The sequence below is a fragment of the Triticum urartu genome, chromosome 7, assembly GCF_003073215.2.
Source record: "Triticum urartu cultivar G1812 chromosome 7, Tu2.1, whole genome shotgun sequence".
NCBI lineage: Eukaryota > Viridiplantae > Streptophyta > Magnoliopsida > Poales > Poaceae > Triticum > Triticum urartu.
In genome coordinates this window covers 458,186,524-458,213,971 of record NC_053028.1, presented here as the reverse complement: position 1 = coordinate 458,213,971, position 27,448 = coordinate 458,186,524, and the positions used below count along the sequence as shown (strand labels likewise).

Here is a 27,448-nt window from a genome sequence, read left to right as displayed (position 1 = left end):
GGATTGTGTAGTTTCTTATGCATGTTTTAGATAAAAAAGTGTAAAATTGTTGTGGGACATATGACCGTGGAGCAAGGATAGCAGATTTTCCCCCATTAAGTCATACTATCGGGTCAGGTTTGGGTATATCCATGGGTACAAGATTATATCCATGCCCTATCCATGAACAATCGGGTCGGGTTTGGGCGCCGCCCATGGACACAAAAGCATATCCAAACCCTATCCATTCAGGTCGGATATCCATGGATATCCATGTCCATGGATAAAATTGCCATCCTTAGATCTGAACATATAATCTTCCACCAATTAAACCAACTAGCATCAACTACAAGGAGTAATCAACACTACTAGCAACCTACTAGCACCAATCCCAGACTTTGAGACAAGAATTGGATACAAGAGATGAACTAGGGTTTGGAGATGAGATGGTGCTGGTGAAGATGTTGATGGAGATTGCCCTCTCCCGATGAGAGGAGCGTTGGTGATGACGATGGTGATGATTTCCCCCTCTGGGAGGGAAGTATCCCCGGCAGATCAGCTCTGCCGGAGCTCTAGATTGGATCCGCCAAGGTTCCGCCTTGTGGCGGCGGAGTCTCGTCCCGAAAGGTTGCTTCCTATTTTTTTCTCATCGAAAGACCTCATATAGGAGAAGATGGGCATCGGAGAGCCACCAGGGGGCCCACGAGATAGGGGGCGCGCCCTAGGGGGGAGGGCGCGCCCCCCACCCTCGTGAGCAGGGTGTGGGCCCCCTGGCCTTCATCTTTGGCGTGGATTTTTCTTTATTTCTTCTAAGACGTTCCATGGAGTTTCAGGACTTTTGAAGTTGCGCAGATTAGGTCTCTAATATTTGCTCCTTATCCAGACCAGAATTCCAGCTGCCGGCATTCTCCCTCTTTATGTAAACCTTGTAAAATAAGAGAGAATAGCCATAAGTATTGTGATATAAAGTGAAATAACAGTCCATAATGCGATAAATATCGATATAAAAGCATGATGCAAAATGGACATATCAAACACCAAGGGGAAAACCCGAGGAATCACCCCCGGTGAATCCCACTCGATGGTATCATCAAGGTGAACGTAAGAGGATCCACCCTCGAGGTTCACATTTGATGGGTTGCACGACAGAGCCGTAACGGAAGTGGTTAAGGAGGAAATCACCCTCGATGACCTCGACCGTATAGCTACACTACAGAGATCTCATCAGGAGTGATGTAAGAGGTTCCACCCTCGGCACTCGATGGTAACTCTGCATAGTCGTACAACTAGGGGGTGATGTGCGGTGTCGGGGCCTGGATGTCGATCACGTTGATTGAGTCATCGAACATAAGCGAGGCAACTGGGACAAGGTGGGGTCACTAATGGATCTCTAACCAACCTATACTAAGCAGTTTAAGATAAGCAGGTAAGGTATAAAAGCAGGTAACAACAACAGGCTATGCATCAGAGTAGGATCATACAGAAAGCAGTAGCAGTTCTAATGCAAGCATGAGAGGGAAAGAAATAGGCGATTTCGGAATGCTCAAGGGGGGTTTGCTTGCCTGGAAGCTCTGCTGAAAAGGAAGAAGGGTCGTTAATAGTGTAGTCGAACTCCGGAGCTGCGTCGGTCTTGGGGACTGCGTCGGTACCGGGGTCTACCGAGAGAGAAGAGGTGGAACATAATAAATATCAGAGCAAACAATGCATCACAAAGCAATACTAGCAAAACGTTGCGCTGGGGGCGAACTAACGCAGTGCTACACGTTGCAGGCGAAGCGGGAATTTAACTAGAACGTTTTCCCAGTTTCGGACATGTGTCAGACAGATGAACCAGAGGGAAAGGTTCCATGTTTGCAGTGCTGGAGGCATCTGACAGGTATGTGGATAGCGTATTCGGTTTCTCTCATTTTTCTGATCAACTTTCATATATAAATTAATTTCATCCGAGTTACGAATTATTTTATATTAATTTTTCAAGTTTTAACAACATTCTGAAATTATTTTTAAAATCAAAAAACTACCATAAAAGGGATGGGTGCACCCGATGCAGTGCACCCAACAATGTGCTGTGGGGCTGACAGTGGACCAGCGGGGCCCAGTTGACCCAGTCAACATTGACTAGTCAAGGGGTGAATAATGTAGGCGGGTCCCACACCTCATTGACTCTATTTTAACAGTTTAATTAAATTGGAATAACTATAGGGGGTGGACCACATGTAAGTGGCTATTAGGAGGGGGTTAGCTCTAATTAACTTGTTTAGGCTCTAATTAAATTCGACGGGACCCACACACCATTGACCCAGCCGGGCCAGGCGTGGTTGCGCACGCGCGCGTACAGAGAGGCTCGGGCCGCCAGGAGCAGCGGCGGATCGGCCGGGCACGGCGGGGCGGGCTCGGTGCGAGAGGCGGAGGACAGGGGCGCTGGCTGCAGGAGGCGACAGCGAGCGCGCCGGAACGCGGCGGGGTCGGTCGCGGAGCGCGGCGGGGCGGACTAGCGCGGGCACTCGTGGCGGGCTCGGCGGGGAGCGCGGCAGGCACGGCCCCGATGCAGCAACAACACGGCCAGGCCGCATGGGGGCGCTGCTGGGGCGAGGTCCAGTGGCGCGCGAGTAGGGGGAGAAGGGGGTAGTGGAGGAGGAGCTCACGGGAGACTCGACAAGGCTTGTAGCGAAGAGGTGCAGCAGATCGGTGGCGGCGTTCGTCGGAGCCCGGAGTGGACGCTGCAGTCGATCCGCTCGATGTAGGACTTCCCGGCTCCCGCTGCTGGGTGTGGAGGACGAGGTCGTAGCTGACGTGGCCCCTAGTCAACCCGAGGAGGCAGGGGAACGCCGGTGGCCACGGTGATGAGGGCAACGCGGCAGCGAGGCATCGAGATGCTTCGGGTTCGAGCGGAGGATCGAATGGAAGGGGAAGAAGGAGATAGGGTTCGATCCAGGGGCTCGGGTCGTTCTTATCCTCCGCTAGGAGACGGCGGGGAGGAGCGGATGGCCGCCCCGTGGCTAATCCGTCCATGGACGATGCACGGTCGTCCACCGCAGTCTGTGAACAGAGAACGAAGAAGACAGAGGGGAGGAGTTGGGTTGGGCCGGTCCGGTGGGCTATGGCCCAGGGGAAAACAAGGGGGGTTGTTTTCCTTTTTTTTACTAAACTATAACTTATGTTTCTGTTTTAGTTAATGTGGTGCATTTTCTTTTCATACCATTTGAATTTTGTTAACCGTGAAACCTGCCACATAAATACTTCGTATTATTCTAGAATGGCACAAAAGTTTGGAGCTGATTTGAGTCCAATTAAATTGTATTTGGATTTAAATGGGTATCTTAGGTCACGTTGCTTTAGTTTTAAAATGGTTATGACCTCTTTAAATATTCAACAGAGGTTGATTCATACATGAAAAATAGTTGGTGGATATTTCGACCCAGCAAACATTTTCAATTTACTGACTGAAGAATCAATTCTTGACTTTTTATTTGAATTTTGAATTTGAACTAGGAAAGGGAACAAAATGAAGTTTAGCGAAACCGATCATGATGACATGGCCACCATTAGGGGGAGATTACTGTAGTATGATACTGGGGGTGTTACAAATCTCCTCCACTACAAGAAATCTCGTCCCGAGATTTAAGTGGGGAAGTAAAGAGTAACTTCGGGAGAACTGACCCTTATAGGGTTAATTATCTGATGAACAATGGGAATGTGGCAGAAGTATCTCTCGAGTTGAAACTTAAGAAAACATCGAGAGCAAAATATGAAGGTACAATAGGAAGTTTCAAGCGAATGGACAAACGATCGATACCTGAACAGAGTGTGAGAAGGGGGTTCAGAGCATCGGGAATATATCATTTCTCGGATGGTGGCTCGTGACAACACACGAAGCCAAGAGCAAATGATACTTCGGAATAAAGGATATACAGGAGAGCACTACAAAAAAAAGACACATTTGTGACATTTTGGGCTGAATGAATTTTTTTTGTCATACATATGACACTTCTATGACGATAATTGTGACAAAACCCGGTATCATCATAGATGTGGTGGGCTCCTACTTCTATGAAAAAAATCATGACAGAAAATGGGCTTTTCATCATGGGCGGGCCGGAGACGCAGCTGCATGACATTCTTTGGACCGTCCATGACGGAAAAAACTGTGGTAGAAGCGAGGGGGAGGAAAAAATTTCGGGAAGTTCCCGGTTACGGTGGGAGGTCGGGGGCCGAGCGATGCGCGTTTCTCTCATACACATACGCGTGTGTGTGCGAGGCGTCGGCTCTAACTGAACCCGAGCGAGGCGTTGGGCTCTAACTGAACCCGAGCGATTGCACTGCAGGCTACGCGTTACTGAACCCGAGCGATCGATCGATGGCTGTTAACTGAACCCGATCAACTGATTCCTTCACTACTACTGCTAACTAGGGGGGGGGGTTGACAGTGAGCGGTGGCGTTGCGTTGCCTCTGGATGAACAGGACCCCGTGGTGTGGTGGAGAGCTAGATGAACAGTAGACGGTGGAGGGGTGCCCGTGGAGGGGTGGATGAACAGGACCCCATGGTGTGGAGGGCTGGATGAACAGTAGACGGTGGAGGGGTGGTTGAACAGGACCCCGTGGTGTGGAGGGCTGGATGAACAATAGACGGTGGAGGGGTGCCCGTGGAGGGGTGGTTGAACAGGACCCCGTGGTGTGGAGGGCTGGATGAACAGTAGACGGTGGAGGGGTGGTTGAACAGTAGCCGGTGGAGTAGTGCGCGGTGGAGGCTGGATGAACAGGAGCCCATGGAGGCTGGATGAACAGGAACCCGTGGAGGCTGGAGGAGGTCGACGGTGGAGATCAACAGTATCCCGTGGAGTCCCGTTTTGCGGTACGCCACACCCCTCCCGATGAACAGGACCCCGTTTCGACCGTAGCGCTCCAACACAAGTCCGTTTCCTTCGTTTTGCGGTACGCCACACCCCTCCCGATCAACAGGACCCCCGTTTCGATCGTAGGAGGTCCGTTTCCTCCGTTTTGCGGTACGCCACACCCCTCCCGATCAGTAGGACCCCCGTTTCGACCTTAGGAGGTCCGTTTCCTCCGTTTTGCGGTACGCCACACCCCTCCCGATGAACAGGATCCCGTTTCGAACGTGGCCGGTCGAACACAAGGCCGTTTCCTCCGTTCTGCGATACGGCAGGCCTCGTTTCCATCGCCTGTTTCGTCCAAGCCCTCCCGATGAACACGACGCATTCCATTGCCTCCCCATGAACACGACGCATTCCGTTGCCTCCCCATGAACACGACGACGATGTTGTTTCTCCGTTCCGACCCAGCCATGTACACGAGCCCTGGCCGTACGGATGCGCGAGTAGGCGTTCGAGACCCCGCCCGTATGTACACATGCGTGGCCGTATTTTCTTTCTTGCACCCTAACCGCTGTACATACGTGTACATGCTACGTGCGCGCCTCTACTATGACACGTGCGCGCCTCTACATCGACCAGTATATATGTACGTACATGTTCACGACCAGAATGACAACGCTACGTACGCTTCGACTAGGTGGGTCCCGACTGTCAAGCACTTCATTGCGTGCGAAGATGTAGCTGGTGGGTCCCAGCAGTCAGGGGGGTGAATCGTTTTTTTTTGCCCGGACGCACTTCCTTGCATGCGAAGGTGTAGCTGGTGGGTCCCAGCAGTCAGGGAGGAAACGTTTTTTTGTGAAATACGGTGGCCCGTCCGGTGGGTCCCCGCTGTCAGTTGGAGGAATAATTATTTTGCACGTAATAAGGAGGCACTTCCTTGCTGCGGCCGTGGACCCAGCTGTCAGCCTCTCCACGTACAGTCCACGTCCGATGGAAGTCGTTCCTTAACCACGTTGACCACGCCGCGCCGAGAGCACCAGGGCAGTGGACGACGGCGAGGCCTAGGAAGGGGACGACGGGGAGCCGGGGAAGACGCGACAGTGGAAGCCCGTGCGGAGAGGAGTACGAGGGTTCACTGGTTCGGCTGCAGTGTGAGGCTGCCGTCTCCGTAGGGCCTGGCCAGCGGTGGGAATAGTAGGGGCGGTGAGGCCTCCGCGGCAGCACAGCCATCCACGAGAGGCAGGAGCATGCGGCACGACCGGCGCTGCTTTGGGCGGCTGGAGTAAGAAGACCAGAGGTTGAAGAAGCACTATGGCCGTTGGATGGACATTGTACGGTCTCTGGAGCTAGAATCGTTCATATTGACTAAAGTTAACAAAGGCCCTCGTCCCAGTCAACTTAGTAGGCCCACAAGTCAGCCTCCCACCATGGTGGGTCCCAGCTAGCAGGGGGAGTATTCATTTTTTTGTGCGTAATAAGGAGGCACTTCCGGTGGGTCCGAGCTGACAGCGGGGGGAACGTTTTTTTTTGCGAAATACGCTGGCCCGTCCGGTGGGTCCGAGCAGTCAGGGGGGAAACGTTTTTTTCGCGAAATAAGGTGGCCCGTCCGGTGGGTCCCTGCTGTAAGGTGGAGGAATAATTATTTTGCGCGTAATAAGGAGGCACTTCCTTGCGGCCGCCTGGACCCAGCTGTCAGCCTCTCCACGTACAGTACTCTTCCGATGGAAGTCGGTCGTTGACCACACCGCGCTGAGAGCACCAGGGCAGTGGTCTGGACGATGGTGAGGCCTAGGAAGGGGACGACACGGAGCCAGGGAAGACGCAGAAGTGGAAGCCCACGCGGAGAGGAGTACGAGGGTTCATTGGTTCGGCTGCGGTGTGAGGCTGTCGTCGCCGCAGAATAACAGAGGGTGTGGGTGAGTGGAGGGATGGCCTGGCCAGCGGTGGGAGTAGTATGGGGGCGGTGAGGCCTCCGCGGCAGCACAGCCGGCCACGGGAGGTAGGAGCAGGCGGCACGACCGGCGCTGCTTTGGGCGGCTGGACCAAGAAGACCAGAGGTTGAAGAAGCACTACGGCCGTTGGATGGACATCGTATGGTCACTGAAGCTAGAAACGTTTATTATTGACTAAGTTGACAAAGCCCTTGGTACGCTCCAACTTAGTAGGACCATAGGTCAGCCTCCGAAACGGTGCGCCCCAGATGTCAGGGGGGAATCATTTTTTGGGCGGCCGAAGCTAAGAATATCCGAGATTGAAGAAGAAGCACGACATCCAACGGCCACTGCTGCTAGAACCGTGTGTTGACTATAATAAGTTGGCAAAGCCTTGTATACGCGTCAACTTATTTTTTAGGGGACGCGTCACTTAGTAGGCCCACAAGTGTGTGGCAGAGAACTTATAGCCCATTTGTGTTTTGTAAGAATGTACAGACCATTTTGGAATTCTAATGGCATTTACAACAGCTCATTTACAGTTTGTTAAAAGTACAACCCATTTTCTAGCTAGGACAATGATTAATAATTTCAACCAACCGTTGAAGACAGAATTCAATAAAATTTCCCACATTTTGATGGGCTCCGAAATATGTTTATCCCGAAATTTCTAGTCAGATTAAATATAAATTTGTATTATGTAAAAATCCAACAAAACATTGCGTGCGCAATAATGAAAATTTAAGATTTTCAAAATCCATAAATAATATTTTATAAACTAATTTCATGTTCGGTGCATTTTTTATAGTTACTGCCCAGTTTTTATAATTACATCCCATTTATTATTATTTTAAAGCCCATTTTCCTATTAAGCCTAATGCATCCCTCCTAGGAAAGATTTGCAGCCCAGCGGGGCGGAGAATAACAAGTTGACCTTGCGTGGGTATTCCTCAAAAAGACGTATAGCTGGGCTAGCCATTTTCATCTTGAAAAAATTAGTATCTGGGCTGGATATCTGGCCTGGGCTAGACGGGCCACAGCCCGCCCAGTTAATACCCTGCTCTCCTCTGAACAACAACGAAATCATCGCCAAGAAAAACTCTGTAGTGCTCACGCCTCAAAAACACAAATACTGCTCGAGCTGCTTGGTCCCAGCTGTCGGCCGCACCTTGTGCAATTCTCTCGTTTATATTGACTACATAGGTTGACAATGGTGTGGGACCGTGATGTCAGGAAACTAGGAGAAATAAAAAAAAATATAGTTTACATAATAAGGAGGCACTTGCGTACGTACAGCTATGGCCCTAGTGGGTCCCTAGTGTCATCCAGTCAAAATAAAGTCATCTCCTGAATCCTCATGTTCGTTGACGATGTTAACAATGCTCGGCGCCACAGCGAGCGCAACAACTCGAAGGACAACAGAGAGGGCCTCGCGGGCCCTACGAATGGTCTGATACAGCACCCGCTACTCATTCAGGAAGCCAGGATCATCGGACACCTATGAGCACCTTCGAGAAACTGAGACGGCATGAAACGGTAAGGCCGCGCTTGGGAGCTCTGGTTTATTTCAAACCTATATTAACATACAAGTGTAATTTACTCGTCATCGAAAACAACGCGTAAAATACAGGCGTAATGAAACCAAGGGCCCGAGGTGTGTAAGTAAAACCGGCGGGTTACGCGTGTAATTTGAGAGACCAGTATATATTTTACGAGCACTGCTATATGGACGACATTACTAGATGATACATGCACGACGTGCGTATCATGCCATCCATGGGCAAGGCTGAAACATCAGCTAACGGCTGGATTAGCAATCGTCTGAGTGTCGTTCAGCGTTTTTATCGTGTGTCAAGTACTTCCAATATTTTACTAGTCGAAATCGACCAACCAAGCGCCTTCGCCCGAGACCATCTGCTTTAATTTACAAGCGTCAGTTTTACAAGCGGTTTTGGTTGGTAAACGACGATCCAATCACGTCCTAATATCATGAGTTGGTCGGAATATCATATGGTTTCACGTCTAACCTACCCGACTTGTCGTATAGGCTATGAATGAAACATCGGACGATGAACTTCTTAAGCACGGAAACAACAGAAGAGGATGATCTTCTTAACAAGCAAATCACTGGCATTAGATCGACATGCAAAACAATACGAAGCATTATTCTCGGGAGACACGGTGAACAGCTCGTGATGCCGCAAGCCACAACATTCCAAGCTCAACTTTGCAATCATACACAAGGCCTGGCATTACATAGACAATATTCAGAACAAACTCTTAACACAGGAATATCTCAGCAGAGTAACTATTTACTTCTAAACTGAACACGGGAATAGGAAAAAACACTCGACACTGATCACTGCAAGGGCGTCCCACTCAAAAATATCAAATGCATGTCTTCTGGCTAACATCAATGAGCAAATTTTGACAAGGTTTTCCAATTCCAATATATTAAACTAACGTCTTCTTGCTAACATCAATGATTAAACTTTGACAAGCTTTTCCCATTCAAAATATGTAATGCCTATGATCGTGGAGTCCTGTCGTAGCTTTTGTACTTGTTTGGGTACTTTTTGCCCAGGGCACTCCACGTGTTGTTAAATTGCCAATGGTCTCTGCAGACTAGTCATGTCACCGGTGTCTAATAATACTCTGTAAAGCTTCTCGGTCATTCCTTCTATAATGTAGCGCAAACAGTGACTGCTTCTTTCTGCAAAGTGGAACGACCAACTAGACCCAGTAATGCAGCAGTTTGCCTTACACATTGGCTCCTTTTGTGCAGTTCAACTAAAATCGAAGTCGGAATAAAACCGAGCTTTAATTTTGATATCCCTGTAAGCAACAATAGGTATAAGGTAAATAATTACTAAGAAATAATGGTTGATGACTTGTACTCCCAGAAGAAAAGCATCTACTGATCTACTTTATCTTAATGGGAAACAAAGCAGGAGAGTAGCAATTCTCCATCAGTGTGATTCATTCATATTGACTGAGACATTATCTTAACAATGCCTTGTTTCAACATGTATAAAGAACGACAAAGCTTATAAAGGGGGTGATGCTGAATTTGTTGTAACAAAGCAACAAGCATCATGTCTGGGCTGGTCCCATTTTTGTTCACTACTTAATGGGAAAAGACAACAATACAATAGCTTCAATTCATCATTTATTTAAAATAGTACCAATACAAGTAGCACAACATCTCAAAACACACTGCACGATCATGTGGATGAAGGCAAGTACCAACCTGTCATGACGCACACAAGATCACGTACGAATCTGCCAACACGAATAGGAAATCCAATCTCGTTTTGTGCAGTTGCACTGAAATCAAGCAAAGTGTTTTGCGTAGCGAAGCAAAATTTCACAATAGCAACAAGTTGAATAGATATCCCTGTATAAACAGAGGCAAAAAAGGAATCAATTACTGGCTAATAAAGGAGGATGAAACATGCGGCCACAAAAATGGTAATCCCGACAATCCCTAACAAGTGTTGCAGTGTTGAAATAAGATTCAATAGTTAATTCTGAGAGTGGCATCAATTACTGGCTTATAAAGGGGGTGATGCTGAATTTGTTGTAACAAAGCAACAAGCATCATGCCTGGGTTGGTCCCATTTTTGTTCACTACTTTAATTGGAAAAGACAGCAATACAATAGCTTCAATTCATCATTTATTTAAAACAGTACCAATACAAGTAGCACAACATCTCAAAGCACACTGCACAATCATGCGGATGAAGGCCTGTACTGACCTTTCATGAGACGACCAACATAAAATACGAATCTACCAACACAAATAGGAAATCCAATCAAGTTTTGTGCAGTTGCACTGAAATCAAGCAAAGTTGCCGGTGTGACATTTAAGTTTTCTATAGCAACAAGTTGAATAGATATCCCTGTTTTAAGAGGCAAAAAAGAAAACAATTACTGGCCAATAAAGGAGGATGAAACATGCGGCCACAAAAAGAAGCATCTACCTTATCTTGATGGAAAACAAAGTATAGGATAGTAGCATTTCTAAAACGGTTGCATTGATTCATATTAACAGAGAAATTCTTTTAAAACAGATCAGTAGTTAATTCTGAGATTAACAACATCAAAATAGTTGCATGGGACATGCCAGCACCATGTGCGTCCACACGTATAAATGGGTGATGCAGAGTATGTAGCCAAGCAGCATATATGCGCTGGTCCCATATTTGTTCTCTTTGAACCTTGTTCCTATGTGAGGGCAGCAAATCTAGTCGTGCACAAACTACCCGACCCCCCAGTTTCTTTCCCTTTTCAACAAAGAGATCGGTTCCTTACAGATGTGTGTACTGGGTTACCCCCTTTTTCCCTTTTCGACCTACAAAGCGGCTGGATAGCCAGTCTATACTACTTTCTGCCCCTCCTTTCCTCATTGAACCACGTCCTAGATTCTTGCTCCAGCCCACCGCACCCTTCTTTCCTCTTTGAACCAAGACCTAGATTCGACTACAGATCGAAAAAGATCCACATGCAGCTAGAGCAACGACGGTTTCAAAGAAACTTATACCTTAGGGTCGTCGGGATGTGGCAAGGCGTGCGGCGGGAGGCCGGATTTGCCCACACTACGTACGGCAGCGAGGAAGAAGGGGTCGGTGGCCCTCCCGCACAGGCGCTGGGTGAAAGAGAACAGCGCAGCCGGCAGTGGATTGCCTCCCTCGCCGAAGGCGATAGAGTGAACGCTGCACCTCCTCCCCTTCCCGGTGCGACGGGATACGGACGCCTCCTTCACCAGCTGTGAGGGGGGAGAGAGAGACAAGAGGCCAACGCAGTCTTGTTTAGATCTGGTGAAGAGAGGGTGAGAGACTGTGAATATAGAAAACCCTAGCAAATGAACGCTGAGCCTCCAGCGTGTAACATATATGTAGTGCCGCGAGCGTGTGGAGAGTGCAAACCCTAGCAAACAAGCACTGAGGCTCCCGCTTATATATATACTACTGTAGTATGGACTGAGCTCCGGTGCCTTCACTACACCTGCTTTTGGTTGTATGACAGGTGATCCAGCCACATTTTGGGCCCACCTATCGTAAAACCCTAGCGAAAATTGCACCAACATGAAAGACGACTGCGTCTCCAACGCAACCAAGGTGAACTGACGAAGGATATCATCTTTGTGCGTAACAAGCAAAGAGCACTGATGGAAGACAACTTGTTTTTCGTCGAAAATCGATCAGCTTCACCAGCAGACGCAACCATGAGGCACAACCATGAGCATCGATAGGTCATCGTGGTGATGCATCATCCATTTGGCATCAAGTTTGGGTGAGGCACCTAAGAAGTTCGATAAATCCTCACTGTGGTCTGTTTCTTCTTAGTAATCAAGCTCGAGGAAGGAAGAACCACGTGGCAGAGGACAGTGAGGCGGAACAACAATGGCCATCCAATTTTGTGCAGTTCCACTAAAATTGAGGAAGACATGCCCGGGTATGGAGATATGCATCGCTGTTTCCAAAAATATAAAAAAAGGGTTAGCAACGACATCTCAATTGTCAATAAGAATTAATGAAAAGTACACCAACAAACAGAAGCATCATAATTATCTTCATGGGAACTAAACCAGGATACCCGAGAAAAAAACATTTCTTCATTTAACCAGTGATAGTACTACCACCATATGGACAATGACCGCACAAGCACCATGTATTTTTTGCCGAAACAACATGTATAACTCCACCGAGGCATAAATCAGGACAACTTTTTGAGTGGCATTTCCTCTATAATAGTACTAGTAGGTGATGTTGGACCAGCCGACGAACCCTAGCTACTATGCATGGGGAGCTGGGGAGTAGTCGCATAGAAGAAAACCCGCACGCAGCGACCTGGGGAGCTGGACCAGTACAAGAAGTTATACCTCAGGTGGGCGAGATGTCGTTTAGGCGGGTGGGCGGGATCTGCCCACACGACGGCAGCGAACAAGGGCGCGGAGGATCTTCGTCCACGCCAGCGTCGGCTTCGAGAGGACGGTGCGCATCGGCTTCCTCCGTCGCCAACGGCGACAACGTCAACGCTGCACCTCCTCACCTCCCGCAGCGGACGGGATTCGGTCGGATCTGTGACCACCGATGAGGAGAGAGATAGAGTGGACACTGTCATCTTGTTTTGATATGGAGAGGGTGAGAGAGCGAGACGCGAGAAACTCTATCAAACAAGAGGCTATAGTGGAGTAAAAAAATCTCTCCATAGCAGTGGTTTTAAATAGAATACGCGTGTTCCCGGAAAAAAGAAACAAAAACTGGCGGACAATTTTTTAAGGGTCTGTCTAGGACACGTCTAGATGTGACATAGTTATGTCACATATAAGTTGATGTCCACTCTGTTTGTGGTCTTTTCCTAGTTTTTTTTGTTTCTTGTTGCTACATTATGTACTTGTGGGAGCTTAGATGTGATATCCTTAAATAACATCTAGATGTGAATTAGAAAAACTGATTTTCTAACGTACCAAGAAAGAAAACTCGATCAAAAACACACCCCCGCTTCCAGGTCGCGAGAGTCGTCGCGCACACACACATAGACATAGACATGCATATCCGTGTTTACGTAAAATTCCATTTCCATCTCCAATCATATTTGTCCAACTGGCACATTATTTACGTTGTTAATTATATACGCAGCAATATTAACGTACAACATCTCTTGTTTGCGCACGTCCGGACCGCTGCCACGACCGGTCCTGACCAACCCGAACCCTCTTCATCACCCGTGCGTGCTTCCCGTCCGAAACGGTCAGTGCCGCATTCATGCCCGGCCAGAGCGGACGCGACCTCTCACTAGCGCCGGCATTGATTGCAGCGCGCTGGCCGAGAGAGCGTCGCCCGCGCCACTTCTGGGTGCACGCGGCTGCTCCGCATTCAAAGGTCGCAATAGCCGGCTACAACATGCGCGATCTCTTCCAGTAGTAAGTTCTTGGGAGTCCATGCTACAGCTAGCTGTCCTCCCACAACTCGTCAATCTCTTCCAGTAGTGCTAGTACTCCATGGCGCGATCCATCGACAAGCAGGCGGGAAAGTTATGGTATACTACTCGGTTTGGGGTAAGTGGCATGCTGAGCGACCGTGTGGGGTCGAGCCGTGGAGGAGGGTGAGACACAAACATGACAGACGTGATTTAAACGTTGGTTTTGCTTGATGGCACGATCCAACGAAACGAAACGTTGGTTTCTCTCCGTTTCCATTTTTCTCCGGAAAAACGGAAACTTTTCCACTCCATTTTCATTCCTATTCCAAGGTTGCCCCGTTACAACATTCCATCAAATACAAAGGAAAACTAACACGCATGCTGATGCATCTCAATGATTCATATATCATAGCCAATATTTACTTCACAACTAAAGAAAAAAGTTGTGAGAGCGTGTACGATAGAAAAACTACTAATGGGGTCACTACGACTTAAACCCTAAACCCTAAACATGATTTAATTTCCTGGCCAGGTAGAACCTGTCGAAGGAATGTGCTAGAGGGAGATTCTTTAGTGAAAATGTTAGCAACAATAGAAGCGACACTCTTTGGTTCTCCACCTTCTGGTACCTCTTGTTCCATAGCACTTTCCATGCCGGGAAGGAAAGACGGCTGGCACCCTCGGATCATACGATACTTTTGTGCAGTTCCACTAAAATCGACCTGAGCATCCCTGATGGCAAAGATATTGAAGAAATGTGATTAGAATAATATTACTGGCACTAGTTCATGAGACATAAACTCATCACAAATAGAAGCCGGTAGAAGTAGAGAAAGATCGGCATGGAGATGGAGCTACGGCAGTGGAGCAAGCCGGCTCCAAAAGGAAGATGGACTACCTGGGACGTCGGGCTGTAGCTAGAAGGGCGGTTGGGACGCGGCATCGGCCCATACCGCGGTGACCCCTGATTGGGACGCACCGACTATGGGTTTTCTCCCTCGCCGATGTCGACCGCGTCTACGCAGAACATTGTTCCCTTCCCCCAGCTGCAGGATCAAGCCCGTCGTTCTATGCTTGTGAAGAGAGCAACCTAAGCAAGCAGGCTTGTAGCTTAGGCTCCTGCTAGTGTATATATAGTGGTTTTCTTTTTCTCTTCATATCAACCATTTTATATTGCGTACGTGTCATTCAAGAGTGAAATGATGGTTGCTTCTTCCGACTAACTTACTGTGTGATTTGACTGCTCCTTAGTGGCCCCTACACGTACCCCCCCTGTGTATGCAACAGTCACACATACACATGGATGCAAAAACACATGCGACGCCCTAATGCATGCATGTCCGAGCACACGACGGAACACACACGGTCACGCTCAAGTGCTCAACCTACATGTGCATGCACACACATACTCAATCAGGATGAGCTAGTGACCGTATGAACACCGAAAAATATATATATTGAGCGCAATGAGCGTATTATGAAGTCCATTGACCGTATTTTTATAAATATACAGTGACAGACAGTGTATTTATCTTGTTTGAAATTAAGCCATATTAACCGGAGAGTAGGCAGCATGGACTAGCATTACTTTGCTGTGTCCCGTCAACTTGTCGAACGAGGAGAAGGTTGCAGGACGGGAGAAGCTTGCGCGCGGTGGCTCGCAGGACAAGGAGAAACTTTTGACTAATGCAAGCTCTCCCTCGCTCGGGCGGTGGACGTGCAACGGTTAATTCGGTGTCAGATTGCCAGAAGCATACACTATACTACTAGTGCTATTATTGTTCGACTTCTCGAACAGCCAAGCGCAAAGTTTATTAGTACTACTACTATAGTCCTATACTAGTACTAGGAACCGGATGGAGGAGCGTTTGCACTCTTATTATAATTCTGAAATGTGATAAAGCAATCTTCAACACATTTGGTTCTCTTCGAGGGTTCTCGCATGTGATAATGGAAGTTGATTGCATGGAACACTCGCCGCAATTCTCGCTTAATTCTGGCTCATATCCTGTTACAAATAGTAGCGCTCAGTAATATTTCCTCTTTTTTGTTATTCAGCATGTAAACAGGTCAGCAAACCTTGCGGCGCATCTTCGTGCAAACCGTGCTTGCTGCACTTTGAATGTGGCCGAGAGCTGGCTTGATGAAACACCTCGCTTCCTACTTCTTTTTTGTGGGATACCTCGCTTCCTAGTAACCAGTGTCTTGGCTGATCATCCTAAGAATGCTTATATATGAATAAATCTCTCTCATTTACCTGCAAAAAAGATTAAGCCATATTAACCGGAAAGGAGGGAGTATGGACTAGCACTACTTTTTGGTGTGTCCAGTCAACTCGCAGAACAAGGAGAAGCTTGCAGGACAAGGTGAAGCTCGCTTACGCCTTTTGACTAATGCAACCTACCCTCGGTGGACATGCATCAGTCCATTCGGTGTCAGATTGTCAGAGGCATACACTATAGTACCCAACATGCGGAGTACCATAATTGTTCGACTTCATGAAGGGGCGAAGAGCCAAGCACAGTAGTACGCGTACTTGGTTTTGCACCTTCATACTACTCCACCCTCCGTCACAGTTTACAGGGCGCGCTTCATTATGATGCATTTCTCTCAATGCATTTCCACCACCAGAGAGACTTTAGACGCGTTTGGTTTAATGCTCAATTAATTAGGGCGTGGTAACCGCAATCAAGTCCACAATTTTCTCTCCATGTACTATACTACTATGGAGTGCATGCATGTGTGTACCCGGGGTGGAAGCACTGCATGCATGTGTGTACGCATTATTCCCTCTAGTAATAGACGCCGTGCTATAACTACCAATGCTATTTTTCAGGCCGATCGCTAGTCGCCTTGGTCCCACAGCTTTTTTTCTTTTTTTGGAAGCGCGCTTTATAAACAGTGACGGATGGAGTAGTATGAGCGGATTCAAAGAAGAGCGTATTGATGGTTGCTTCTTCAGAGCAACTTACAGTGGGAAAGGTGGGGCTTATGATTTGACTGCTCATTACTCACTATTAATGCGGCGCAATGACCGGGTTGAGTCTCCCATGCGGTTGTGCACTACCCCCTCGGTTCTTAAATATACTCCGGAGTATTTGTCTTTCTAGAGATTTCAATGAGTGACTACTCAAATATTTGTCTTTTTAGAGATTTCAAATATACTGGCACATACGAATGTATATAGCCATATTTTAGAGTGTAGATTCACTCATTTTGCTCCATATGTAGTCACTTGTTGAAATCTCCGTTAAGACGAATAGGATATTTAAGAACGGAGGAAGTACACATACGAAGCAAAATGAGTGAATCTACACTCTAAAATATGCCCGTTTGAAATTTGTAAAAAGACAAATATTTAGGAACGAAGGAGTATAATTTTGTGCATGGCACATGGACCCGGATGATGAAGAGGCTTCTGGCAATGCTATCAAGCTTCCATCATTTGTTTACATAATTGACGTACTATACAAATAATTTTCCAGCGACATGAAATTGTACAATGGTGTGAGCTTTCAGCTTTTGTTTCGCGTGTCCTGCCATCGATGCTCTTTCGAAAACAATAAAAAACTAACTTCCTTGCCAATGCATGTCAATTATTAGCAGATCAAAACTAATAATTACATCACAACTGAAGACAAAGTTGTGAGAAGGTGTTAAATTAAAATTGTTCCATGCTTTCATTGGCAGCAACGTCCCCCCAGCTCTGTCTAAATCAACAAGGCATGTTGGGAAAAAAGTAGCTGTCTGGAGCATGCAACATTCCGATCATTTTGTGCAGTTCCACTAAAATAGAGCTGAGCGTCCCTGTTCCAAAGATATCAAGTGTGATTACGATAATAGAGGACTGCTGATGAAATAATAAACACACAAATAGAAGCCGGTCACCTTTGCAGTCTCTCTTAAGACTAACTAGTTGGAGAAGATTAGGCTCGGAGTTGGATGAGGAGGATAGAGAAAAACCAATCTCCCTTTATGCAGTCGCACTGAAATGTAGAGACGTTGCCCGTGTGACATTTTAGTACAACTGCACAAAACACTCTTAAGAAAAAAGTGATTTGTGCAGTTCACCAAAAGGTCGCAATAGCAACGACGTGAAATGGATAACCCTGTTTGCAAAAAAGAGGTAGAAAGGAAACAACTACTGGCCAATAACAGTTGATGACACATGTGACGACAAAAAAGAAGCATATTCCTTGTCCTAAGGGAAGATAACAACACGGTTGTGTTTGTCTAAGACGGTGTGAGGACGAGAATGCAATATGGAAAGTACGACGGACAAGCTACGTTTTGGGCAAAGAACTATGGAAGATCCACATGCAGTGACGTGAGAAAACGGGCAGTGGAGCAAGGCCGGAGGGGATACCTGGAGGTCGTCGGGATGTAACTAGGTGAGCGGCGGCGGGCGGAATCTGCGAGCAGGTGGCGTAGGCCCTGCCGCGCCGGAGCATGGTCAGAGAGAACGGCATGTACCGCAGATCGGGACGTGCTGCCTCGGCGCTGTCAAACGGAGAAACGATGCACTTCCTCCCTTTCCCCCGGCGGACGGGATGCGGCCGGATCAGTGACCAACGGTGAGAGAGAGAGAGGCCACCGCACTCCCTTTCCCCCGGCGGACGGGATGCGGCCGGATCAGTGACCAACGGTGAGAGAGAGAGAGGCCATCGGAGCATTGTGTGAGATACTCCGAAGAGCGGACTACCTTTTCCTCCATAAAAATCGTTTTATATTCTGTGTACGTGCCATTGAGCGCTATAACTTTATTTAAAAATAATGCGGCAACGCGTCAAGTCGAACTTTGTTTCGTGCACGCGTGGTACACGACCTTCCTAGGTAAACAACCGCTACAGGCGTTCAAATTAGCACGTGGGCTGCCATTTCATAAAGAAATGAGCTCCACCGTGTACCCGCGCGGGTGTGGCTCGGCATGAAGCGTGAGTACGTGTACGGTGCACCTATTCTCTTCTTGTATACGTACACCACCTACGTGGGGTTGTGTGAGAGAGATACAAACCTAGAGAGATATGGTGTGTGGGTTCTTGAGAGTTTTTTTTGTGGGGGGGGGTCAATCAAAAAATTTAACATATGCAATGTGTGTGAAATAGAGTCCTGGATATAACATATATATAGAGGGAGCGATCCACGAGAAGAGAGCGGAGATATCATTGGCTTGAGGTGTCCATAGAATCGAAGAGAGGGATGATGTGTGTGTGTGTGCGCGCGCGATCGATAAAGAGTGCCATCAAATTTGTGTGTGCCCATGTCAAAGATATAGAGTGGTTGGCCTACTGGAACGTGAGATGAGACATGTGCAGTTTGTCTCTGTGGCATGGATACCTACCTGCAGCGCTCGACTATCGGTGTGTGGTGGGGGAAGAGGGAGGCCCAATTAACTATAGAGGTACAATGGCTGGTATATGTGTGGAGGAGGAGAGAGGCCTACCTCATGTATTAAGGAGATCGATCTGCCTCATGTATTAAGGGAGATCGATCGGCATCCATGCATATGTGCAGGAGATGAATAAGGCTGGAAGAGAGACAGAGCTAGAGTGTTGGAGGGGGTGGTAGTGGAGTTGCTTCTAACAAATGGTGGGATAGGCTTGCTAGACAAACGGAGGGCACGCCCGCAATATCAATAAGAGAGATGGCTGCTTGTTGTCTGTGCACGTGCGTGTGAGAGACGGGTCAGGAGGCATGCCCGAATGATGAGGGGGGACGATGTGGCTGTGGTAAGCAGACGTAACTACATAGGAAGATCAATCGCCCTTTGTAATAGAAAGGAGAGACATAACTTGTGAGGTATGTCGATCGATGAGGGGTAGTTAAAGTCGATCTAGGTATATGTTGGGAGATCGATCGGTATACATGCATGTGTGTGTTAGAAGCAAATGAGGCACGAGGAGAAGGATAGAGAGAGAGAGGGGCGCATGTAGGAGATGGTACGAGAGGCATACTATATTGAGGGGGAGGAGTGTGCGAGTACGAGAACGATGAAAAGAGTGGTGGGAGTGAGGCATGGACGGTGACAAGAGAAGAGGGGAAGCTTGTGTTTGTGCTAGGCACACCTGGCTAGAGAGGCATATCGATTGATGTGTGCCGTAAAGAAGGAGCTGGGGGTCCTACACACACCGTGGGTGAACGACCTAAAGTGAAATGATGAATTTGTGCGATGGAGCTAGAGAATGCTGAGGGAGGGTGAGAGGGATGCGGGCATGTGCATGCACAAGAGAAAGTTAGCGCTAGCTATACAGATAAGAGGGTTGTGCGGGTGTAAAAGACGAATAGAGATCATATATACTTCATTATAAAAAGCGAATTTGGATATTTGAAGAATTTATCATAGTGTTTCAAACCGACGGATGTGTGAATATATATAACGGTGATACACATGGTGTGGTTATGAACATGGTATACTACATTTAATATATTTTATCTCTACTCTTATAAAAAACGGAGTTGTTGATGATGGTGTGCCTGCCATCCTGCATTATAGGCCGTCTGATTTATATATGGCGGATAGCAAGGAAACTATGATGGTTGAAGTTGGCAAAAATCATGATTGTAGATTCTTATTGAAATAGAGAAATGAATTCAAATTTAGTTCGAATTGCAGCGGTAGTACAGACATTTGGAATGCACTAAAATGTTGGTACGAGTAGGTTACATGCATTATACAGCAAGCGAAAAAATTTAATCGGACATAACATGGATTCATACTCCCTCCTTCCATCTATATAGGGTGTAATGAGATTTTTAAGACCGCCTTTGACTATTGACAAGATTAATAGTACATGACATGCACAATGTGAAAATTATATCATTGAAAGAACCTTTCACAGACGAATTTAACGGTGTGCTTTGTGTAAGTTGCATGTCATATATCATTGCTCTAATATTTGGTCAAAGTTAGCATCGAAAAACGCATTAGGCCCTATATAGATGGAAGGAGTGAGTAGCTTTGAATAGCATTTGTATAGTAAAACGGGGCAAGACTCTTTCTTTTGTGTGGTGTGAATAGTTTTATTTTTTTTGTTTTCTTTTTGGTTGAGGGAAGTGCGAATTGATTTGGTACGTACAAGTACAATATTACTACATGTTAGCCTTGTCCCTAAAATTCAACCCGTGTCTTGTTATATCCCGAAAATTCAGATATCGTGCTCCCAAAACTGGCGCCTTCACAACCCGCGCCTTGCTATCCCGAAATTACAACTCGCGCGAAAACTCCCTCCAGCTGCCAAATCCCGACACGCGAAATCCCCCTTCTAATCCTGAGCCGAAAGGACCGCTAGTTCAAATCGGTGGGGGGTACTTTTGTAACACACCCTACATTTTGGACAAGCGCGTTCCTAAGTCATGCTTCACCCCCTCCCATCGCCCCCTTTTCGCCATTCGAAATCCCAGGCCGCCATAACCTCTCCGCTCCAGCCACAAAACCCCACCCTCCTCCGTCCGCCACATCACCGCTGCCCAGCCGGAGCCTCTTCCCCGACGACGTCGTCCACCGCAACAGCTCGACGTCCCTCGTCCACCTCCCCGGATGAGGATCCGTCGTCCATCTCGCCGTCCCACCGGTTCAGCTGCCCCGTCCTCCACCTCCAAGGAGCTGCTCCGACGATCGCCTCATCTATCGCGGCTGCTCCATCCCCACAGCGCCGCCTAAACCTGCTCCACCGGAACCGCAACATCCTCACTGACTCCTCGGACGAAGCTGAGGCCTACTCGGCGCCACCAAAGAGGTTGTACACTCATCGCATCGCACCTTCTCCTTAACTCGACCTCCCGGCGCCGACGGTGCTCCATCCCGCACCCCCATGGAGCGGCTACCTTGAAGCCGGCGCCGCGGGCGACATCTCCACGGCGGCTCTCCCCCAGTGCGAGGCCCCTTCGGTGGCGGCGTCCATACCAGCCGGATCTGCTGCTGCTGCTGCTCCGGCTCTCGCTCGATCGCTCGCTCGCCCAGCTTCTGCTGCTCTCCCCCTCGCTCGTGCTGCTGCTCTGCTCTGATTAAGCCACACTTCAGTCGACTGAATCAACTTTTGGGTCAGTCGATTTTCAGGGGTTGGGAGGCTCATCGGAGTTAAGGAAGAACCACCCGCAGAGGGGACGGGGGCTCACTAGAGAGGTACCCCACTATCTATCTTAGGGTTCAAGGTGGGGGATGGGGGGCCTAGGGGGTTGGCCGGGGCGGCGGTGGTGAGTTGTTTCGGGGCGGCGAGGCGGCGCTGGGGCCGGCGGTTCGTACGGTGGTGGCTGGCGGCTCAGGGGGTGCAGGTTGAAGATGAACTGCAGGCCCTCCCTAAACTACATGTGTTGCACCCTCGATGCGACTATAGCTCCCACGTGTCGAGGCACGACTTAGAGACATAATCGCATTGAAGGCATATGTCGCAAGTTAGGCAATCTTCACAACATCCCATCTAATATGAATAACAAAGGGGAGAACATAGTTGGCTTACACTCGCCACGTCAATCAAGAACATAAATAACATTACATCATCCAAAACACTCATGGCCCGACTACGGTGCCAAAATAGAAGAAAACCCAACATGCGACATGGTCCCAATCACCCCCAAACTGGGCACCACTACTGATCATCGGGAAAGGAAACGTAGTAACGCTGAGAGTCCTCGTCGAACTCCCACTTGAGCTCGTACTCGTCACCTGGAGCGGAATCACCTGGACCTGCATCTGGAGTTATGGTAATCTGTGAGCCACAAGGACTCAGCAATCTCGCACCCTCGCGATCAAGACTATTTAAGCTTATAGGAAGGGTAAGGCAAATATATATGTGGAGCTGCAGCAAGCGACTAGCATATATGGTGGCTATCTTATTCGCAAAAGAGAGCGAGAAGAGGAGGCAAAGCACGAGCGAGAAACTAGAGAGCAACCTGCGCAAACATTACTCCAACACCGTGTCCACTTCCCGGACTCCGCCGAGAAGAGGCCATCACGGTAACACACTCAGTTGGTTCATTTTAATTAATTAAGGTTCAAGTTGTCTACAACCGGACATTAACAAATTCTCATCTGCCCATAACCGCGGGCACGGCTTTCGAAAGTTCAATCCCTGCAGGGGAGTCCCAACTTAGCCCATGACAAGCTCTCACGGTCAACGAAGGAATAGACCTCCTCCCAAGACGTTCCGATCAGACTCGGTATCTCGGTAATTCAAGACACTTCGAAAGGTTAAAACAAATCCAGCAACACCGCCCGAATGTGCCGACAAATCCCGATAGGAGCTGCACATATCTCTTTCTCAGGGCACACTCAGATGAACACTACGTACAACTAAAACCAACCCTCAAGTTGCCCCGAGGTGGCGCTGCAAGTGGCTCTATTTGGGCCAACACTCAGAGGAGCACTGGCCCGGGGGGTTTAAAATAAGATGACCCGCGGGCTTCGGAAACCCGAGGGAAAAAGAGGCTAGGTGGAAAATGGTAAGACCAAGGTTGGGCATTGCTAGAAGAGCTTTAATCAAGGCGAACTACCAAGGGGTTCCCATTATAACCCAACCGCGTAAGGAACGCAAAAATCCGGGAACATAACACCGATATGACGGAAACTAGGGCGGCAAGAGTGGAACAAAACACTAGGCGAGAGGCCAAGCCTTCCACCCTTTACCAAGTATATAGATGCATTAAGATAACATGGCAATATAATGATATCCCAACAAGTAAATAAATGATGTTCCAACAAGGAACGACCTCCAATCTTCACCTGCAACTAGCAACGCTATAAGAGGGGCTGAGCAAGGCGGTAACATAGCCAATCAACGGTTTGCTAGGACAAGGTGGGTTAGAGGTTTGACATGGCAATTGGGAGGCTGACAAGCAAAAGGTAGGCATCGTAGCATTGGCATAGCAAAGAGCGAGCAAACTAGCATAGCAAAGATAGTAGTGATTTCGAGGGTATGATCATCTTGCCTGCACAGTTGTCAGAGTTGACTGGATCCTCGCAAGCAAACTCAACAGGCTCCTCGGCAGCGAACTCGTCTCCCGGCTCTACCCAAACAAGAAAAACAAGCAACAAGGATACAATCAACCACGTGCAAGACCAAGCAATATGATGAAATGATGATATGTTATGCGGGATGCGATGCGGGATGCAAAATGCAAGATATGACAGGAAATGCATGAACCTGGACTCAACTTGGAATTCCAAGGGTGCCACTGGAAAGATGAGATGAAATCGCTTGAAAACGATATAAAGAACGTCGGAATCGGAGTTACGGTTTGGAAATGGCAAGCGATTCAAAAATGACACCGGTCTGCGATTTACAGCAAGTAGGCATCTAAATGCAATGCAATGAACATGCTACAGCCACCAAACATGACAACAAAATACATGGCAGGGATGCACACAAGATGCTTAACAAAAGACTAGCACTGAGCTACGGCCAATTCATCCATTATGAGGTTCAAACAAGCATGGCAAAAACGCAAATGCAAAACAGATTCCAGACTTAGTGAAATTAACACTTGTCTGAAATTTCAGATCACGAAGCCCTCTTCGGAGCAGCAAAACAACATGATACATGACCTGATTAAGACAAGTAAGAACATGGCATGGAGCTACTCAACAAGCTTAACAAAAGCCCCTAAGTGACCTGGGGTCAAAAGGGATCACAAAATATACTAACGGGCACACGAACATAGCTAAAACACAATCAGTTTTCAGACTTAGTGAAAACTGAGACATGCTTAACAAAACTCCTTTACCGATCATCCTCAAAAGAGGCACGAATCACTAGGAAACAAGCTGAACATATGGCATCATGAACTAAATAATCCCAGACTTAGTGAAAACTACTAAGTCCCTGAAAACAGATTTACCGGGTGCCTCACTTTGCAAGCTTGCACAAGTCACCACACACATCCTAAAAAATGCATGGATTGCACCTCTGGAAAGAAGACAAAATCCATAACAAAACATATGAAGGACTCACAAGCATAGCATGCACACAATAATCATGGCAAAAATGACCAAAGTCTAAGATGAACTAGCAGATCTGACAATTAACTCACGAAGCCCCTTCTAACAGCATTTTGGGCATCAAGATGAGCTCAAATGAAAATGATGCAATGGAATGAAGTGATGTAGTCGTCGAGGCGAACATTTCGATATACTATATGTCCAAAACGGAGCTACGGATGCAAAGTTACAGCAGGTCAAAGATCGCATAAAAATTAGGGTTCGGAGGGAAAAAGTCAATCCAAAACTCAGATCTGGATCTGGCACGGATTACGAGGATCGCCGGATTTACTGTAGCTCGCCGGAGATCGTCGTGGCCGGAGAGGAAGGAGAGGGCCGGGGCGAGGCCGGCCGGATCCGGGGCGGAGGCGGCGAGGTGGCGCGTTGCGGCGGCGGGGTCGGCGTGGAGCGGCGCGGCCGGCGAGGGAGCACGGCGGCGCGGTCCGGCGTGGTGGCGGCGGCGGCTCCGGCTGCCTGAGCCGGGGGAGAAGGCGGTGGGAGGAGGCCGGGAGGCGCGGGGCTCCTCTGGCCCACGGAGGCGGCGGCGGGGGCCGGCTACGGGCCTTCGGGCCCGGCGGCGGCGGGTGTGGAGCGGCGCCACGTGGCGCTTGGGGAGTGGGCGAAGGGGCGCGGCGGACGTGTCCGGCTAGGCTCTGGACATGTCCGTCGGCGGCGGGATCTCTGTTTTTTTAAGCTAGGGTTAGGGACGAGGGGGATCCGGAATTTGGAATGGGGGGTGTATATATAGGCATAGAGGGAGCTAGGAGAGTCCAAATGAGGTGCGGTTTTCGGCCACGCGATCGTGATCGAACGCTCTAGGACATGGAGCAGAGTTTGGTGGTTTTGGGCCAAATTGAAGGGGTGTTGGGCTGCAACACACACGAGGCCTTTTCGGTCCCTCGGTTAACCGTTGGAGTATCAAACGAAGTCCAAATGGCACGAAACTTGACAGGCGGTCTACCGGTAGTAAACCAAGGCCGCTTGGCAAGTCTCGGTCCAATCCGGAAATTTTTAATCCCCACACATGAAAGAAAGCTAGAAATGACCACCGGAGGAGAACGAAGCGCCGGAATGCAAAACGGACAACGGGGAAAATGCTCGGATGCATGAGATGAACACGTATGCAAATGCAATGCACATGATGACATGATATGAGATGCATGACAACGAAAACAACACACGGAGACAAAGACCCGAACCCGAGAAATAAATATAACTTAACGCCGGAAACGGCAAGAGTTGGAGTACAAATAGGGAAAGTTGTATCCGGGGTGTTACAACATGTCAAGTGCCTCTCTGCTACCATTGCATTCAGTTTTGACAGTAGCATTCAGATTCCACAGTAAATTTCAGTTTCGACAGTTAAGTTCAGAGTCAACAGTTTTTACCTCATCTGTTGTAGTCAGGTGGTTTTTGGTGATGTTAATTTTACATCCATTTTACATCATCTATTGGAGATGCTATTAGAATCCCACTTGAGATTGATGATGTCTGTCTTGTGTTGCTTCAGCCTTGACGTCTTACGGCTCACCGGAGCTGATCCAACGACAGAACGATACATCACAACAGAGCAGTGCCCTGGACGCCGTCTACAGATTCCTCAGATCTTCCTCCACACCTGCGACAGCCACCTCTGCCTCAACTGCTTCAGCGACCAACCCAATGATGCTGAGGTCGACACGGCTACGGAAAAGAGGTTGTACACTTGTTGCATCACTTATTACTATACATTCACGTCGATCCATTAGGGCTATTTTGGTTCAACGGAAAAACATCGATCCACTGGTTGTTACCATCAGTCTAAATTCCTGCATGCTCTCCTTACATAATCTCACCATATTTTTTCGTATGCATGTCAGATATTGTACACAGTCATGCTGAACATGTAGAGAAAAAGAGAAGAGTTTTGCGCGGCAATACAATGTCATGCAGACATCGCTCCATGGTGGGTTCAATGGCAAACCCTCCCCACCCCTCTCCAGATTGTAATCCAGAGGAAGATATCTGTTTTGAGGTGGATTCGGACGCCGCTGACCACCCCTATTTAGCCCCAAGGTGTTTGCTCTACCTTGGCATGATGATGTTAGTCATATCATGAATATGTTGCCTTGCAGTGCCTACTTTTGACATCATATATGTCATCTGCTTAGTTTAGACATGTTCTGTAATGCCACTGTTTAGTTTCTATATCATATATGGGAATTATGCAGTCTCATGTCTTTTAGCCAGCCATAATATATGTGAAATGTGCAATGCCATCCTGTTTAATCAGGCATCATATATTTGAATGATATCTTGCCCATCCTTTTCTTCATTACATTTCCATTTGTCGACAATGTTTGTACATTAAACTACTCTTCCTGTGAATCAGCCATTTGGGTGGGAGATGGAAAAATCTGGAGTGAAAACAAGGCCTTCAGAGCAGACAGTGCTACCTGTCGAAGCAGATCTCTTGTTGGATCCTGATAGCTCCTCAGAGATGGATTCAGAGACATATGACCAGTCCTATTCCCCCACTGAGGTGTATGCTCTAACTTGGCACGGTTATACTGCTCATATCATGCATACGGTGTCTTGCATTGCATAGTTTAGACATCATATACACAATATTCAACACCATGTTCTTAGTTCAGACATCATATCGAATGCCCTTTGTTTAGCATATAAATCACATATGTGAATTAAATGATGCGATCATGATTACTTACATAACATGTAGGTGAATTATGTCATGCGATCTTGTTTAGTTATTCATCATATCTTTGAATTATGTTATGCTATGCTATCCAGTTTAGATAGACATCAT

The 27,448-nt window shown here is 47.9% G+C and overlaps 1 protein-coding gene across 1 annotated transcript; it reads right to left on the bottom strand.

Moving 5' to 3' along the window:
- Window positions 1-845: 845 nt before the first annotated feature.
- LOC125522620 lies at window positions 846-3,107 on the bottom strand. The gene is made up of 3 exons (XM_048687664.1): window positions 2,625-3,107; window positions 1,542-1,634; window positions 846-904 (listed from the first exon to the last, which is right to left on the bottom strand). The coding sequence occupies exons 1-3, from the start codon at window positions 2,989-2,991 to the stop codon at window positions 855-857; spliced, it is 510 nt and encodes a 169-aa protein (XP_048543621.1). The 5' UTR covers window positions 2,992-3,107; the 3' UTR covers window positions 846-854.
- Window positions 3,108-27,448: the final 24,341 nt, after the last annotated feature.

Excerpts from the sequence above, each read along its gene's own strand:
- LOC125522620 (XM_048687664.1), bottom strand. The coding sequence starts at position 2,991 with ATGGACGGATTAGCCACGGGGCGGCCATCCGCTCCTCCCCGCCGTCTC. Across the intron at positions 1,635-2,624 it reads CAAGCCTTGTCGAGTCTCCC|ACCCCGGTACCGACGCAGTC; the intron begins GTGAGCTCCTCC and ends CTCTCTCGGTAG. Across the intron at positions 905-1,541 it reads CTTTTCAGCAGAGCTTCCAG|GTTTACATAAAGAGGGAGAA; the intron begins GCAAGCAAACCC and ends TTATTTTACAAG.